General features: G+C 37.4%; 1 protein-coding gene across 1 annotated transcript in view; it reads right to left on the bottom strand.

Annotated features, from left to right (window-relative positions):
* The window catches only part of TEX11 (testis expressed 11), a 292288-nt gene extending 275588 nt beyond the window's left edge, over positions 1-16700 (bottom strand). Inside the window, exons 1-5 of the mRNA XM_021679728.1 lie at positions 16533-16700; positions 15509-15593; positions 11088-11167; positions 4603-4683; positions 4392-4511 (exon numbers count right to left, since the gene is read on the bottom strand). Coding sequence (XP_021535403.1) covers positions 4392-4511; positions 4603-4683; positions 11088-11167; positions 15509-15593; positions 16533-16700 — 534 coding nt within the window. The remainder of the gene's footprint in view (positions 1-4391; positions 4512-4602; positions 4684-11087; positions 11168-15508; positions 15594-16532) is intronic.
* Positions 16701-17399: the final 699 nt, after the last annotated feature.

Here is a 17399-nt window from a genome sequence, read left to right as displayed (position 1 = left end):
TGGGGTGGGAAGATTGAGCCCAATGTCGGGCTTGCACTCAGCAGGGAGTCTGCTTGAGATTCTCTCCCTCTGCCAGTTTCATAAAAGATTAAACACAGAGTTACCATGTTATTCACCAATTCTATTCCTAGATATATATCCAGGTGAAATAAAGACACGTACATAGAAAAATCTGTACATGAATGCTCACAACAGAATTATTCATAGTAGTTCAAAATTAGAAACAACCCAAATGTTAATCAGTAAATGGAAGGATAAAGAAAATGTGGTATAGTCATACAGTAGAACATTATTTGGTAATAAACAGATGAAGTATACAGGCTACAACATAGCTGAACCTTAAAAACGTGCTAAGTGAAAGAAGCTAATCACAAAAGAACACTAATTGATTTCATTTATATGTAAGATCCAGAATAGGTAAATTTTTTTTAGTATGTTCAGTTAGCCAACATATAGTACATCATTAGTTTTTGATGTAGTGTTCAATGATTCATTAGTTGTCTATAACACCCAGTGCTCATCACAACAAAATTTATAGAGACAGAAAGATTAGTGGTTCCTAGGGCTGGGGTCAGGAGGAATGGAGAGTGATCGCTAATGGACAGGGGGTTTCTTTTTGGGGTGATGAAAATGCTTTATTTTTTTTAAAAGTTTGTATTTAAATTCATTAACGTACAGTATAATATTAGTTTCATGTGTACAATATAGTGATTCAACACTTCCATACATCACCCAGTTGCTCATCACAAGTGCACTTCTTAATCCTCATCACCTATTTAACCTATCTCCCTGGCCCACCTCCCATCAGTTTGTTCTCTCGAGTTAACAGTCTGTTTCTTGGTTTGTCTCTCTCTTTTTTTTTCCCTTTGCTCATTTGTTTTGTTTCTTAAATTCCACGAGTGAAATCACAGTATTTGTCTTTCTCTGACTTATTACACTTGCATAATACTCTATAGCTCCATCTATGTCATTGCAAATAACAAGATTTCAGCATGTAGCTGTCCAGTATCCCCAACATCATTTGTTGAAGAGACTGTCTTTTTTCTACTCGATATTCTTTCCTGTTTTGTTGGAAGATTAAAGGACTGTACAGTTGTGGGTTCATTTCTGGGATTTTTATTCTGTTCCATTGATCTATGTGTCTGTTTTTGTGCCAGTACCATATTGTCTTGATGATGACAGCTTTGTAATAGAGCTTGAAGTCCAGAATTGTGATGCCTTCAGCTTTACATCTCTTTTTCAGGATTGCTTTGGCTGTTTAGGGTCTTTGGTGGTTCTGTACAAATTTTAGGATTGTTTGTTCTAGCTCTGGGGAAAATGCTCGTGGTATTTTGATAGGGAATGCATGAAATGTGTAGATTGCTTTGTGTAGTATAGACATTTTAACAATATTTGCTCTTCTAATCCGTGAGCATGGAATGTCTTTCCGTGTCTTTGTGTCATCTTCAATTTCTTCCCTCAGTGTTTTATAGTTTTCAGAGTCCAGGTCTTTCACCTCTTCGATTAGGTTGTTTCCTAGGTATCTTTTTTTGTGTGTAATTCTAAATGGGACTGATTCCTTCATTTCTCTTTCTGCTGCTTCATTATCGGTGTACAGAAGAGCAACAGATTCTGTATGTTAATTTTGTATCCTGCGACTTTACTGAACTTGTGTATCAGCTCCAACAGTTTTTCACTGGAGTCTTTCAGGTTTTCTATATACAATATCATATCATCTGCAAATAGTGGAAGTTTGACTTCTTATTTACCAATGTGGATGTCTTTTATTTCTTTTTGTTGTCTGATTGCTGAGGCTAGAACTTAAATAGCAGTGGTGAGAGTGGACATCCCTGTCTTGTACCTGACTGTAGAGGAAAAGCTCTCAGTTTTTCCCCATTGAGGATGACATTAGCTGTGTGATTTTCATATATGGCCTTTATGATGTTGATGTATGTTCCCTCTAACCCTACTTTGTTGAGGGTTTTTTTTTAAGATTTTATTTATTTGACAGAGAGAGAGCAGCAGAGGGAGAGAGAGAGCAACAGAGGGAGAGGGAGATGTTGAGGGTTTTTTTTTTTTTTTTTCTAAAGATTTATTTATTCATTTGAGAGAGAGAGAATGAGAGAGAGCACATGAGAGAGGGGAGGGTCAGAGGGAGAAGCAGACTCCCCGCCGAGCAGGGAGCCCGATGCGGGACTCGATCCAGGGACTCCAGGATCATGACCTGAGCCGAAGGCAGTCGCTCAACCAACTGAGCCACCCAGGCGCCCGATGTTGAGGGTTTTTATCATGAATGAATGTTGTACTTTGTCAAATGCTTTTTCTGCATCTATTAAAATGATCATATGATTCTTATGCTTTCTTTTACCCTTAAGGTGGTATATCATGTTTACTGATTTGCTAATATTGACCATCCTTGAAACCCAGGAATAAATCCCACTTGATAATCCCACCAAAGACCCCAAATAGCCAAAGCAATCCTGAAAAATCCTTGACTGTGGTGAATAATTTTTCTAACGTATTGTTGGATTTGGTTTGCTAGTATTTTTTGAGAATTTTTGCAACCATGTTCATCAGAGATATTGGCCTGCAGTTCTTTTTTTTAGTATCAGGTTTTGGTATCAGGGTAATGATGGCCACACAGAATGAATTTGGAAGTTTTCCTTCTTTTTCTGTTTTTTGGAATAGTTTGAGAAGAATAGGTATTAACTCTTCCCTTTTTTTTTAAAGATTTTATTTTTTAGTAAACTCTACACCTAACGGGGGGCTCAAACATACAACCCTGAGATCAAGGGTTGCATGTTCCACCAACTGAGCCAGCCAGGCGCTCCTATGAACTCCTCTCTAAATGTTTGGTAGAATTCGCCTATGAAGGCATCTGGTCCTGGACTTTTGTTTGTTGGGAGTTTTTTGATTACTGATTCAATTTCTTTACTGGTTTATCAGTCTGTTAAATTTTTCTATCTTTCTGTTTCAGCTTTGGTGGTTTATATGTTTCTAGGAATTTATTCATTTCTTCTAGGTTGTCCTACTTGTTGGCATATAGTTTTTCATAATATTCTCTTACAATTAACTGTATTTCTGTGGTGTTGCGTTACTTCTCCTGTCTCATTTGTGATTTCATTTACTTGGGTCCTTTCTCTTTTCTTTTTAATAAGTCTGGATAGGGCGCCTGGGTGGCTCAGTTGTTGAGCGTCTGCCTTCGGCTCAGGTCATGATCCCAGAGTCCTGGGATCGAGTCCCGCATCGGGCTCCCTGCTCGGCGGGAAGCCTGCTTCTCCCTCTCCCACTCCCCCTGCTTGTGTTCCTGCTCTTGCTATCTCTCTCTCTGTCAAATAAATAAATAAAATCTTTAAAAAAAAATAAGTCTGGATAGAGGTTATCAATTTTATTAATCTTTTCAAAGAACCAGTTCCTGGCTTCATTATCAGTTCTACTGTTTTTTTAGTTTCTATATCATATATTTCCTCTCTAATCTTTATTATTTCCTTCCTTCTGTTGGCTTGACTGTGGTGAACATTGCACAATTCTGTGAATATACTATATCATGAACTGTACTTTTTTTTTAAAGATTTTATTTATTTGACAGAGAGAGACACAGCGAGAGAGGGAACACAAGCAGAGGGAGTGGGAGAGCGAGAAGCAGGCTTCCCGTGGAGCAAGGAGCCCGATGTGGGGCTCGATCCCAGGACCCTGGGATCATGACCTGAGCCAAAGGCAGACGCTTAACGACTGAGCCACCCAGGCGCCCCAATGAACTGTACATTTTAAATGTATTTTATACTATATGAATTATATCTCAATAAAAAATGTTAGAAAATAAAAATAAGACGATTATACTAGATGATTTTTAAAGTCTCTTTCATTTCAAAAGTTACGTAATTACACAGAGCAAACTCATCATGGCTTACACTTTGTCAACTATAAATGAACACCTAACTGCACTGTGACAAAGGAGGAAACCCACAAGCCAAACAGAGGTAAAGTACAACTTTAAACACTGATAGCAGCAGACTTTTAGAAAACCTCAGTAAACAACCCAGAACAACTGCAAATGAGAAGACTCTTTTCAGGCAATTATTTTAGGCAGACTGTTAATGTAAGAAAAAGTCACAGAGAGGTGTTTCAAGTCAAGGCTACTGCCATAAAGAAATGACAGACATTATATGCAGTGATTAAAAATGATGTTTAGTTATATATCAGCCTTTCTAACTTCATCCATCCCCACACAGATACTAATCACCATTAATAACGTTAACTTCAGATATAAAATGGAGATAAAAAATCAAATATAATATCCTCCATAAAAGGCCAATGACACCTGACTTTCTTCTAGTAAGTTATATCTCATCACTTTGCTTTTACATATACAAAATGCCCCACTGTAAGGCTATGGTGACCATGATACCTACTGCCTCTGCTTGGTAAGAAAGCACTTTGAAAAGGTCCCTCTCCACAGCGATCTTCTGCAAAGTCATGTGGACCTCGGTGGAGCTTCTCTGCATTAACTTGATATATAACTGCTCCAGACCCTGGAAAATAAAATCATAATACAATGTCATGATGAGAATAACCACAACTACTACTAATAATGGCTACAGCTAAAAATCAGTGGTAACTTACAGTCATGGCAGCTTGAAAAAACTGATCAGCAATCACAGCATTTCCAACATCCACCCACCCTTTTCCTGTTTTCATATTCATCTAGAAGAGAGAAGTTAGAGAATAATTTTTAAAAATTCACAACTCCTCCAAACTGGTTGAAGAGAGTATTAAATAAAATATTTAATCCTCTGTCCATTTTCAGTAAAAAATAACAGCATTTATTACAGTTCTATGTTCTGCTCTGAACTCCATAATTTAATAGAAATGATCTCAAGAAAAGCAATAATAAAAAATTAATAGACTTGAAAACACATTTTCTAAGAATTATTAAAAGAAAATATTGGGATAGATAGAATAGAAAGTTCTGAAAAATTAATTCTTCACATACTTGAAGGAAGTTATATGATACACATTAGACTATAACTCAACACACCTTGGTTCCAGTTTTTAAATACACCTCTAATAAAATTTTTATTAGCCCAACAAATGTTTGTTAAGTATCCTTTATAAACCAGGAACACTACAGAAGCTCACAGTGTTATAACTGACAGATATCTAAATAAATAGTTGCTATGTAATATGCACAAATGCTATGGAAACAAACAAGAACTGAATCAAGATGGAGGACTGAGCACATACTACAGCTCTACCCCTTCTACAAATCCCTAGAAATGATATGTATGTGTGTGTGTATGTGTGCATGTATAAAATATATATAATAAATATACTGTATATTTTACCATAAATTTACATATAGGATATAAGTATACTACAAACTTCAGTATAAATTTTATGTACTATAAATCCCTAGAAATTATATATGTCATGTCATATACATATATGTGATACATATAATCTCTAAGAATTTATATATATATATTCCCTAGAAATAAGAGAAAATATATACATATTTTTCTTATCAATAAGAGTCCTGAAAAACAAGGGGCATTTTCATTTGACCTGAAATTATGAGGAACTTCTGAAAAACAGACACCAAATGGGATGAAACAAAAACCCACATACCAAAATGCACAAAAATGCAAAATGTGGAAAACATGCTGGATGTGAATAGTAGTATCAGGCAGCTGGCTTCCCCACCAAGAGGTATCTTCCCTCCTCCCCAGGAAGGAACAGTGAGTACAATCACTTAGGCTAGAGAAAAATAGAGTTCCAGATGGCTGACAACACAGGCCAATACAAAACATCCAGCCCTACCTCTTGATCAATCACTTGATTCAGGTTATGGTAAACAGCGTGACACAGTATTCACAGACTATCAAGGAATCTCAAATCAAATCTGAGCAAGAATCCCCAAACAACTGAGGGAAACCGACCTCATTAAAGGACATCACACTCAACAAACAGAAGAATATCTACGGAAATAGAATGAAGAGAACTAACAGATGGAAACAAAGAGAAATAGCATTATCCACAGAATCGTATAGCAGTCACAATCAGTAAAATGCTCCTTTTAGTTTTCTATCTTCAAAATCAACAAAGCCAAAAATTCAAATATTAGAAGTTAACAGAAGTTGGAAGGTTAAAAATGAGGGAAAGGTAGAGAGAACGCAAAAGTACAAATATCCTCACAAGGTGGAAAGTAAAAATATACTCTCCAAAATTGATGGGAGAAAGAAAAAATTTTTTTGGATTTTTATTTTTTTTAATTATGTTCTGTTAGCCAACATACAGTACATCATCAGTTTTTGATGTAGAAAAATTTTAATATATTACATTTAAGGTTGAAAAAGGTTGCCATCAGATAAATTAAAAATAGTATAATATAGTTAACAAAAACTGAAAGGAGGAATACGGGGAGGTAAAAAATAATAGGAAGATAAATCTTCATCTATCATAGCACAAAAAAATAGATCATATGTAAAACTGATAAATCAAGATTTTATTATTATTATTATTATTATTATTATAGGCTGAACTATGTCTCCCTAAAATTCGTAAGTTGAAGCCCTAACTCCCAGTACCTCATAATGGGACTGTATCTGGAGACAGGGCCTTTAACAAGGTGATGAAGTTAAAATGAGACTACTGTGGTGGGCCCTAATCTAATCTGATGGGTGTCCTAATAAGGGGAAATCTGGATACACAAAGGGACACCAGAGATGCACGCATACAGACAAAAGGCCATATGAAAACACAGTGAGAAGGCAGCCATCTGCCTTCTCTGTCAAGGAGAGAGGCTTCAGAAGAAACCAAACCTGCAAACACCTTTATCTTACACATCCAGCCTTCATAATTTTGAGAAAATGAATTTCTACTGTTTAAGCCACCTCGTCTGTGTTATTTTGTTATGGCAGCCATAACAAACTAAGACAGTGATACAAATGTATGATTAAAATATATGGAGGTCGGGACGCCTGGGTGGCTCAGTCGTTAAGCGTCTGCCTTCGGCTCAGGTCATGATCTCGGGGTCCTGGGATCGAGCCCCACATCAGGCTCCCCGCTCAGCGGGGAGCCTGCTTCTCCCTCTCCAGCTCCCTCTGCTTGTGTTCCCTCTCTCACTGTGTCTCTCTCTGTCAGATAAATAAATAAAATCTTTAAAAAATAAAAAAATAAAATAAATAAAATATATGGAGGTAACCATGAGATGTGAAAACAGAAATAATTACTAGTAGCAGCTTTAAAAAAATAAGAAAAAAACATATATACAAGGCAATTCATTGCAGCACCCAAATGTCCATGGAAGGAAGCTGGTTGAATATAATAAGGTACATGTACCAACTGAATACTGTGTAGCTATAAAAAATGAGGAATATCTCTATATACTGCTATGGAGTGATCTCTAGGATATAATACTAAATGAGGTGAAAAAAAGGTGGAAAAAAGTATATATATGGAATGCTACCATTTATATAAGAACCTTTGGGGTGGGGAAAGACATGAATATATACCTGTTGTTTTATTTAAAAAAAAGGATAAACAATAAACAAAATAGCTATCCACAGGGGAAGTGAGGGAACAGAGCAGAGAGGACACAGATAGAAGGTAGACCTATCTGAATATACTTCCTTCAGTAGATTTGACTTTGGAACCATGTAAATATTTGACATAATTATAAAACAAAATTCAATCCTAAGGGCAGAAAAAAAGCAACTGTCAAAAATCAAAAGCAAACAAAAATAAATTATCTGGGGCACCTGGGTGGCTCAGTCGGTTAGGTGTCTGCCTTTGGCTCGGGTCATGATCCCAGGGTCCTGGGATCGACCCCGCATCGGGTTCCCTGCTCCATGGGAAGCCTGTTCTCCCTCTCCCACTCCCCCTGCTTGTGTTCCCTCTCTTGCTGTGTCTCTCTCTGTCAAATAGATAGATAAAATCTTTTAATAAAGAAAGAAAGAAATAATAAATCTAACTATGTATCAAGTCAATAGCTTCATTACAGAAAAAGGAATTATTTCGAGTACTTTTGAAACAATATTTTAAGGGGTGCCTGGGTGGCTCAGTCATTAAGCGTCTGCCTTTGGCTCAGGTCATGAACTCAAGGGTCCTCGGATCGAGCCCTGAGTCTGCTTCTCCCCCCAACTGCCTGCTCATCCTCTCTCTCTCTCATGTTCTCTCTCAAATACATAAATAAAATCTTTAAAAATATTTTTAATAATATTTAAAAAATACTTTGACTACACATCCCTAGTGAGACATATACTAAGAATAAAAGAAGTGTAGGGGTGCCTACGTGGCTCAGTCGTTAAGAGTCTGCCTTCGGCTCAGGTCATGATCTCAGGGTCCTGGGATCGAGCCCTACATCAGGCTCCCTGCTCAGCGGGAAGCCTGCTTCTCCCTCTCCCACTCCCCCTGCTTGTGTTCCCTCTCTTGCTGTGTCTCTATCAAATAAAGAAAATCTTTAAAAAAAAAAAAAGAATAAAAGTATAAAAAATTTCTTGAACTATTTTTAGAAATCAATATTGATATTGATGTATTATGAAACAATTATAAATACACATTTTTTGGATAAAACCATTCATTATATTAATGTTGTTAGGCACCAAGATTGCCAGGGCCACCAAGATTGTCAAGAAGCTAAGTAAAATCCATGGGGCGCCTGGGTGGCTCAGTTGGTTAAGCGACTGCCTTCGGCTCAGGTCATGATCCTGGAGTCCCAGGATCGAGTCCCGCATCGGGCTCCCTGCTCAGCAGGGAGTCTGCTTCTCCCTCTGACCCTCCCCCCTCTCATGCTCTCTATCTCATTCTCTCTCAAATAAATAAATAAAATCTTTAAAAATAAATAAATAAAATAGAAAAAATAAAAAAAAAATAAAATCCTATAACCCTAAATACCAATTAGAAATATCACTATGGAGGGGCATCTTCGGGGCTCAGTCATTTGAGCATCTGACTCTTGGTTTTGGCTCAGGTCATGATCTCAGGGTCATGGAATCCAGCCCCATGTTGGACTCCACACTCAGCATGGAATCTGCTTGTCCCTCTCCCTCCCCCTGTGCCCTGCCCCCAGTTCACGCAGGCACTCTCTCATTCTCTCAAATAAATAAATAAATAAATTTTTTTAAATATCACTATGAACTCATTACATATTTTGTCTTTCAAAAATATATGTATTTCATAGCTCTGTCTAGTAAAAAGGTCTAGAAACAAAGACCAATGCAGTAGCAATGAGCACTCGTAATTTCCAGATTGTGGTTTCTAAATAACATTCTCCACTAAAAGGAAATATGGCTCTTTCAAGGAATGACTAGGGCAGGAACTATACAAAATGAGACTGGATATCTTGCCATATCAGAAATCAAATTTTGACTATTATTTCAGTTTTAATTAAGGATTACTGGAGTAGTGTTAAAAGGCTTCAGAATCACATCAAGAGGCTCCTTCTGGCCAAAGATAGGTGCTTCAATAAGAATAATAACTAAAATGGCTTGAAATGCATTACAAATGTTAAAATCCATGAGTTCACAACGATACTTTAAAAAAAAATCTACCTGCTCATCATTTAAGGATGTTAAAGAACCAACTCATTCTGAAAACTGCTAAAAAAAAAAAAAAAAAAAAAAAGGAACAAGTCAAGACTGTCCTTTCTTATAAAGGTATACTTCAAGGTAACCAAATAGTTGATGAGGGAAAGTTTCTCTCTATCCCAGTTAATAAACAAAGAAGGAATATAGAAATAGAATGTGCAAACCCCTACAGAAATAATGGACCCAGGGACAATAATCATCAAAGGGCACTAATACAACAAATAGATACTAGTACCTCCTGACGGAAATATACCATACTGCCTATGAATTATTCTTGACAAAACTGAGCCTGAATCAGATCATGTTTCTAAATCTACCTACCAGTTTACAGGAAAAACGGGGGACAGAAGGCTATATTAAATGATACCATGACGATGCAGTCATCAGAATCCAGAATTTAGGAAACTCTATAGGACAAACAACCTTGTTTCTTCAACAAATACATTTATTCAACAGATTTTTTAAAAAGGAGGGGGAAACATGCAGATGAAAAGAGACATATTAACAAAATAGAAGGTGTGGACTTTCTTTAATCCTGGTTCTAAGAAACCAAATGGAGGGAGGGAGGAGCGAAGAAAGAGCACACAAGTGAGCAAGAGCAAGTAAAAGAGTGAGAGTGTGAGAGTCTGAAGTGTGGGAACATGCAGGCAGGAGGGGAAGACTGGATATTTGATGATTTTAGGAAATCTTTGTTAAATTTTATCAGGTATGATCATGGGCATTGGGTTTGTTTGAATAAAAAAAAAACACCTTGTCGGGGCACCTGGATGGCTCAGTAGGTTAAGCGTCTGGTTAAGCGTCTGCCTTTGGCTCAGGTCATGATCTTGGGGTCCTGGGATCAAGCCTGGAATCAGGCTCCCTGCTCAGCGGGGAGTCTGCTTCTCGCTCTCCCTCTCTCTGCCCTCTGCCCCGCTCATGTTCTCTCTCTCTCAAATAAATAAAATCTTTAAAAAAAGACACCTTGTGTTTTAGAGACACATATTGAAATATTTCTGAACAAAATGATGTGTTTTATATTTGTTTCAAAATAACCCATGGGGTCAGGGATTTGCTGTTGGAGGAGATATAGAAAAAAATGAGTGGTCAGGAATTGGTGATAACTCTAGCTGAGTGATGGGGAAATGGGGAAATCATTGTACCATCTTATCTATTTTGTGTGCACATTTGAGCTTTTCAATAAAATACTATTTTAGAACACTGGGAAAAACATTTTCCACTAAAAAAATAACACTTGCTTCTAGGGAGCAAGACAGGAGTAGGGAATGATGAAGCAGAGAACTATTACTTTTTATTACTTACCATAAATCCTGAATTTAAGTTCAATACTTAGTCCACTGAATCACTGTAATGACAGTACTGCTGAGACCTTTCATTGTAATAGGTACAATTATCATAAAAGGAACATGGATAGCACTAAAGGATCTAACCCCCTTCCCGGGTCACACCAACTTTAACCATCTTCATAGGAGTAATGGCTATTTCATTCCATCTGCACTTTCTCCTTATTTAATTAGGACTTACCAAAATCTGTCTTCGAATAGCTTCTTCGGAAGCAGCTGAGCCTCCACACATACACACCAACTTGCAAGCAACATGCCGTACTGCAAAACAGTAATCAGACACCCATAAACACAAACCATTCATTCTCCTTTTATATATACTTATAAAGAGAAAAGAGGAGCAAAGTGAAACCAGTCTTGTTAAAATGATAACTGTAACGTCCTTTTTAAAAAATCAATTATCAAAAGTAAATGAGCTGAAAATTATCAAATGAATTATTTGCTTAATACTCTAATCTCTAATCAGACAGATATTTAGTTTTCAAATTTTAAGTTCTGCAGGTCTTAAATTCTGAAGACTCACTGAAGATACCTAGTTCCATGTGATGCTTTTGTGTGTATTATGCTGACAGCAAAAATAATTCTAAGTAAAACTGGAATCGAAAGCTATTCAACAGGGACGCCTGGGTGGCTCAGTTGGTTGGGCGTCTGCCTTTGGCTTAGGTCGTGATCCCAGGGTCTTGGGATCGAGTTCCGCATCAGGCTCCTTGCTCAGCGGGGAGCCTGCTTCTCCCTCTGCCTGCTGCTCCCCCTGCTTGTGCTCTCTCTCCCTCTCCCTCTCTGACAAATAAAATCTTAAAAAAAAGCTATTCAACATCTGACAAAATTTCTGAACACCAGAATAGTTTTAGATTATTCCCCTAAACTGTGAATCTTTCTAAATATATTCTTTTCTGTTGATGATGTAGAAGTTCTTGAAGTGTAACTTAGAAAATATAGATTATCTTCATTATACAGTTCACTTCCCCCGAAAATAGGAAAGTTTGAATAATTGTAAGCTCTTTATTTACATAGTTTCTCTCATCATAAAACATGTCCAATTTTTAAAGATGACTTCATAAATAACTGAACTAGTTGCTTTGATGTTAGATCTCAGCAGCCACTCAACCTATACTAATACCATTTTCAATTAATATTCCATTGAAAAAGAGATTTGCCCAGATGAAATTATGGGGTAATTGAAGTCAGATTCTCATTACCCATCGTGAAATATAAATTCTAGTCATCCTTTAATAAAGTTATTTCTGAAAAAAACCTCCCAATAAAATAACTCCTAATCATATATCTGCTTTGTCTTGCTTTTCCAATTTTGAAGATATTTCCTTTATTTTTTCCAAAGTTTACGAATTCTTTGGTATTCTCAAGGAACCTGATCTCTCAATCATTTTCCCTCTCCAAAGATATCTTCAGTACCTCCCTCTCAATTTACTCCTTCCCTTCTACCTTCAAACATATCTGTCTCTCTTCCTTGAAAAACATCAATTAACCCCACTGTGCTTCAAGCTTCTATTTCACTTCTCTTTCTTTCAAAGACAAACTTCTTAAATTGAATGGTCTATCTACTACCTCTACTTTCTTGCTACTCACTCATCTCCTTAATTAAGCCCCTGCAATCTGTTTTGCATCCTTACCACTTTTCTAAAATTGTACTACCAAAGATCACCTTCCCTGACTTCACAGCAACATTTCACAATGACCATAACCTTTTTAAAAAATACTACTTCCGGGGCGCCTAGGGGGCTCAGCTCATTAAGCTTCCGACCCTTGGTTTCAGCTCAGGTCATGATCTCAGGGTCGTGGGATTGAGCCCCGCCGCGGGCTGCGCGCTAAGCATAGAGTCTGCTTGGGATTCTCTTCTCTCCCTCTGCCCCTCCCCCTGCTGGCTAGTGTGCACACTCTCTCTTGCTCTCTGTCCCAAATAAATAAATAAATAAAATCTTTTCTAAAAAATGCTACTTCCTTCACCTCACACTGTCTCGGTTCAGCACTGAGCAGTCTCCCTCTATGGGAAATGCCTTCGTCTAAGAACTTTGCTCCCATCCCCATGTTCTTGATCTGGCTGTTTATAGTCACCACCAATACGCCTTCTGGCAAAGGCAGCTGAGGCCAAGACAGAACGCTACTTCAGTATAAAGATGTTTTCTCTGCTGCTGCTGCTTTATCTTTGCCTTCTCACCAGCCTGTTCTTGGCCCCTCTGTGTTATAAACATACTGGTTAGGTGCTTGCTGCCTGACTCCTTACATCTGCCTTACTCTGTTCCATCAGTGCCCGAAGCTTGGTATTTCAATTGACTTCAGACAACACAGTGTTGCATCCTCTGGCATCTGTGAATTCTTTATTTTTATTGTTAATCCACTCCTTCCCAGATCCTCAAGCATAATGTATGCCTGGTATTTTTCTTCTGGAGTCTTACCTTGCCCCTTTGACTTACTGCCTGCCATATGGTATGACAATCCTATAAGGAGTAGGCACTCAATAAATGGATAGTGAGTCTCCTCTAGAATAATCTGTCACTTTTGGTCTCCTATCCTCGTTATTTTTCTTCCCAGTCCTTAACTGCCAGAGTCAAGGTAAAAATCTCACTACTCTGTTCTCTCAACACCATTGGTTCTTAAAATTTGGTGTGCATGGGAACAGTTTTCAAATTATATACATATCCAGGTTTTATCCTAAACCTATAAATCAAAGTGGGGCCTGAGCATCTGCATTTTAACAGACTCCACAGGTGATTCTGATTTATACCAATATTTAAGAATAACTGCTCTTTATTTTCTCCCTCAGAGAACTCAACTACTCATGTGGCTTCAACAATCACCTCCATGTGAGTAATTACCAAATCTCTAGGCAACCTGACCTTTCTCATAAGTTCTAGTCTCACATCTCCAAACTTATTGTCACCTCAAATGCAACAGGTGTAAAACTAAAATTTACAAGTCATTCCTCTACTTCTGACTTTCCTGTTTCTGTTCAGTGTTCCATAATTCTTCCCAATAACAAAAAATTGTAGGTTATAAATCTTGATAACTTTTTCATCACGTACCATAATCCGGGCACACTGAATTTGTTTTTAAGGAGACAAAATATCTTCCAATCAACATATTTTTGGAATAAAACTCTTATATCAGAGGCTTTCTACACTCACATCCTGTTTTCCACTGTTTCTTAAAATTACTATACACAGAGCAAGCCCCCAAATGTCTAATTAAGAACTGCTACATGCACAGAGTCAGTACATTGGGAGAGGTCCAGCTACCAAATCTCTACTATTTGACAAATAGTGAAAAACAGCGAGAACAGTGTTCCTTGATAGAACAGTAGGAGTTTAGATTTTAATATCACAAAGTTCGACTGTGTACTAAGTTTCTCCAACAGATAAATCTCTAACTCGTCCCATAACTACAGGGTCAAAGGCTCCGAGGAGCAATATCAACATTTATCTGAGAGTTAAAGAGGTAGAACCATTCTCTAAACATCCTAATAGAGGAATGGACTAATAAATAAGTATATTATTGACTATATTAACCATTAATCACCCTAGACCTACACTGAAACTGTACACAGTTTGGTTTATATTCATAAAGATAAACACTTAGCAATGAAGTCTACTTGCTGCATACAGACAAAATTCACTTGTCCTTACAAAGCCAAGCAGTCCAGAGATTCACGTTTTGGCTCGATGTACCCTTTATAATGGGGCAATATACTTTCCATAAATGCATTAACTGTCACTATCTTTGTTGAAAATTGGTTAACTGTCAGCACACTAGACCCAACCACTTAGCTAAAGCACCAGAACTCTGCCAGACAGTGGACCACATATAATGCATCCGAGCAGATGAGTGCGGTTTGGGGGTTCTGTTTTGTTGTTACTCTTTTTGTTTGCTCTCACGGGTAGGAAAAAACTTCTATAATTTTTCTCAGTAACTCAGTCTAAAGCTCATCAACCCACCTCATGAGGAAATTATTCTTTACCGATTTTTAAATCTAAATCCCTCATATGGCAACATTTCTCATTCTATTATTAATGGAGAAAGGAAATTACTATTTGATAGTCCTTCAGAACCCTGAAGATTCTGATCATCTCTTCTCCAGGGAAAATAATCCATGTCCTTTAACATTTCCTCAAGTTCTCACCTCCCCACCCTTTTATCATCTTTGTTGTTCACCACCAGACTATTTCTTGCAGTGATGCTTTTATTAATCAGGAGCTAACCTCTGAAAAAAAAACATAAAATTCAGGATGTTTGCTTGAGAAACTTCTATGTATGGATCATTTTGTTTAGTTTTATTTTAACAAATATCCATCTGTAAACTAGTCAAAATATTATTTAAACTGCAAGAACACATGGGCGCCTGGGTGGCTCAGATGGTTAAGCGTCTGCCTTCGGCTCAGGTCATGATCCCAGGGTCCTGGGATCGAGTCCCGCATCGGGCTCCCTGCTCCTTGGGAGCCTGCCTCTCCCTCTGCTTCTCTCTCTCTCTGTCTCTCATGAATAAATAAATAAAATCTTAAAAAAAAAAAAAAAAAAAAACTGCAAGAACACAACCTAATGTATAATAAAAATACTACTCATACCACAAGTCACAAAATGTATACGTACATTTAGCTTTCTGCTCTTCACTTATAACCAAACCTACTCCCTTGGTAACTGCCCAGTTCCACAGGTTTACTGCCATTTCTTCAACCTAAGCAAGAGAAACATTTTCTTAGCCAGTTAAAATACTGCCCACCTCCAATGATATTATTTTTCTTGTATGTTTTATGCATACGTGATTATTGTTGGTCATTTACGGGCCCTCTGTAATCTAGTACCATTCTACCTTGCCTCCCCCAAAATGTACCCACTGTTAGAGTAATTATTTGACTGTCCCACGAACACAACTTGTTCATTCCTATCTATGCACTTTTATTCATACTACTGGCTTTACCTAATATACCTCCTCCCATTGTCTTTACGTAACTCAAATCCACTTCAGTCTCACCAGGAACATGCACAAAGCTTTCAGCAACTACTACAGTCTACGTGGATCTCTCTCCTCTTTGAATTTCTGTATTCATTAAGTTTCACATAATTGAGCAATTAATTATGCTGCATTTTATCATTTATTCTTTGTTTTAGCTGTTATTAAGCCATTAGGTTTGAAAATCCAAAAACAGATTTCTATGTATTTATAATGGTTAATCATAAAGACTATTTTATTTTTTACTTATACGGGACTTTAATTAAAATGGTGAATCATCAAAATTTATCAGGGGCACCTGGCTGGCTCAGCCAGTGGAGCATACAACTCTTAGTCTCCGAGTTGTGAGTTTGAGCCCCATGTTGGGTGTAGAGATTCCTTAAAAATAAAATCTTTTGGGGGCACCTAGGTGGCTCAGTTGCTTAAGCATCTGTCTTCGGCTCAGGTCATGATCCTGGAGTCCCAAGATCAAACCCCACATCACGCTCCCTGCACAGTGGGTCGGTGGGGAGTCTGCTTCTACCTCTCCCTCTGCCCCCCCCCCCCCCCACTGCTCCTTCTCTCTCTCTCTCTCTCTCACTCACTCTCTCTCTCAAATAAAATCTTTAAAAATAAAATATTTCAAAAAAAATTTATAATAAACAAAATTGTTTTTATACCAACCTGAGCATCCTGTATTTCAACCATAGACTCCCTGTTGATATTTGCTATGTCGGCGAAGAGTCTGTCAATTGCCTCAGGTATGCTGGGTGAATTATCTCTTAAAATGAGGTTTTCAACAATTTCTGAAATAACAATGGATGATAAAACTGCTGTGAACCATACCACCATTGGCTAAAAGTAGCAAATAATTTCGAAATCTGTTCCTAGATCTTTGGTAAAATGAATAATAGCATGAAGAAACCTGAATTATCCTTAGAGTAAAACCAAACTGGAGATAAAGTTTCATGTAGCTAAGGGTAGAGTACAAAACAGAAATTAACAATGTCTTCAAAACTAGAATATGTAGAAATTCTGAAAGGAGACATATATGTGCCCTGCAAAATTGAAATACTTATTAATACTTTAAAGCATTAGACAGACATAACTTACAATGCTGGCTCTGAAGTCCTGACCTCACTTTGTGAGAAAAAAATGACATACCCAATTAGCAACAACATTAACCAGTTATTGAATCTGTACAAATGATGTCACCATTTTCTAAACAATCTGAGCTCCAGACTCCATGTAACTGAATCTTACAAGACCACAGAATTCCTTAAAACCGAAGCATGATGTAAAATCACAATTAATGCCTTTCATATTATCGAATTGAGATTTTTCCAAACTCTTGTAACAGAGATCTCCATAACCTCTACATGTCTCTAATTTCTTACAACATTTTTGAGCATCAATTAGCAAGAATGTTAATATTCATAACAATACTATACACTGCAGAGCACCTTCTGAAAGAATTTTTAACACGCTACAATAATCTGCTAAATGAAAAACCATCAGTTAAGCATCAGAAAATAGATTCACATTAAGACG

This window comes from Neomonachus schauinslandi, chromosome X (assembly GCF_002201575.2).
Source record: "Neomonachus schauinslandi chromosome X, ASM220157v2, whole genome shotgun sequence".
Lineage (NCBI taxonomy): Eukaryota > Metazoa > Chordata > Mammalia > Carnivora > Phocidae > Neomonachus > Neomonachus schauinslandi.
This window is presented reverse-complemented; position numbering and strand designations above follow the sequence as displayed.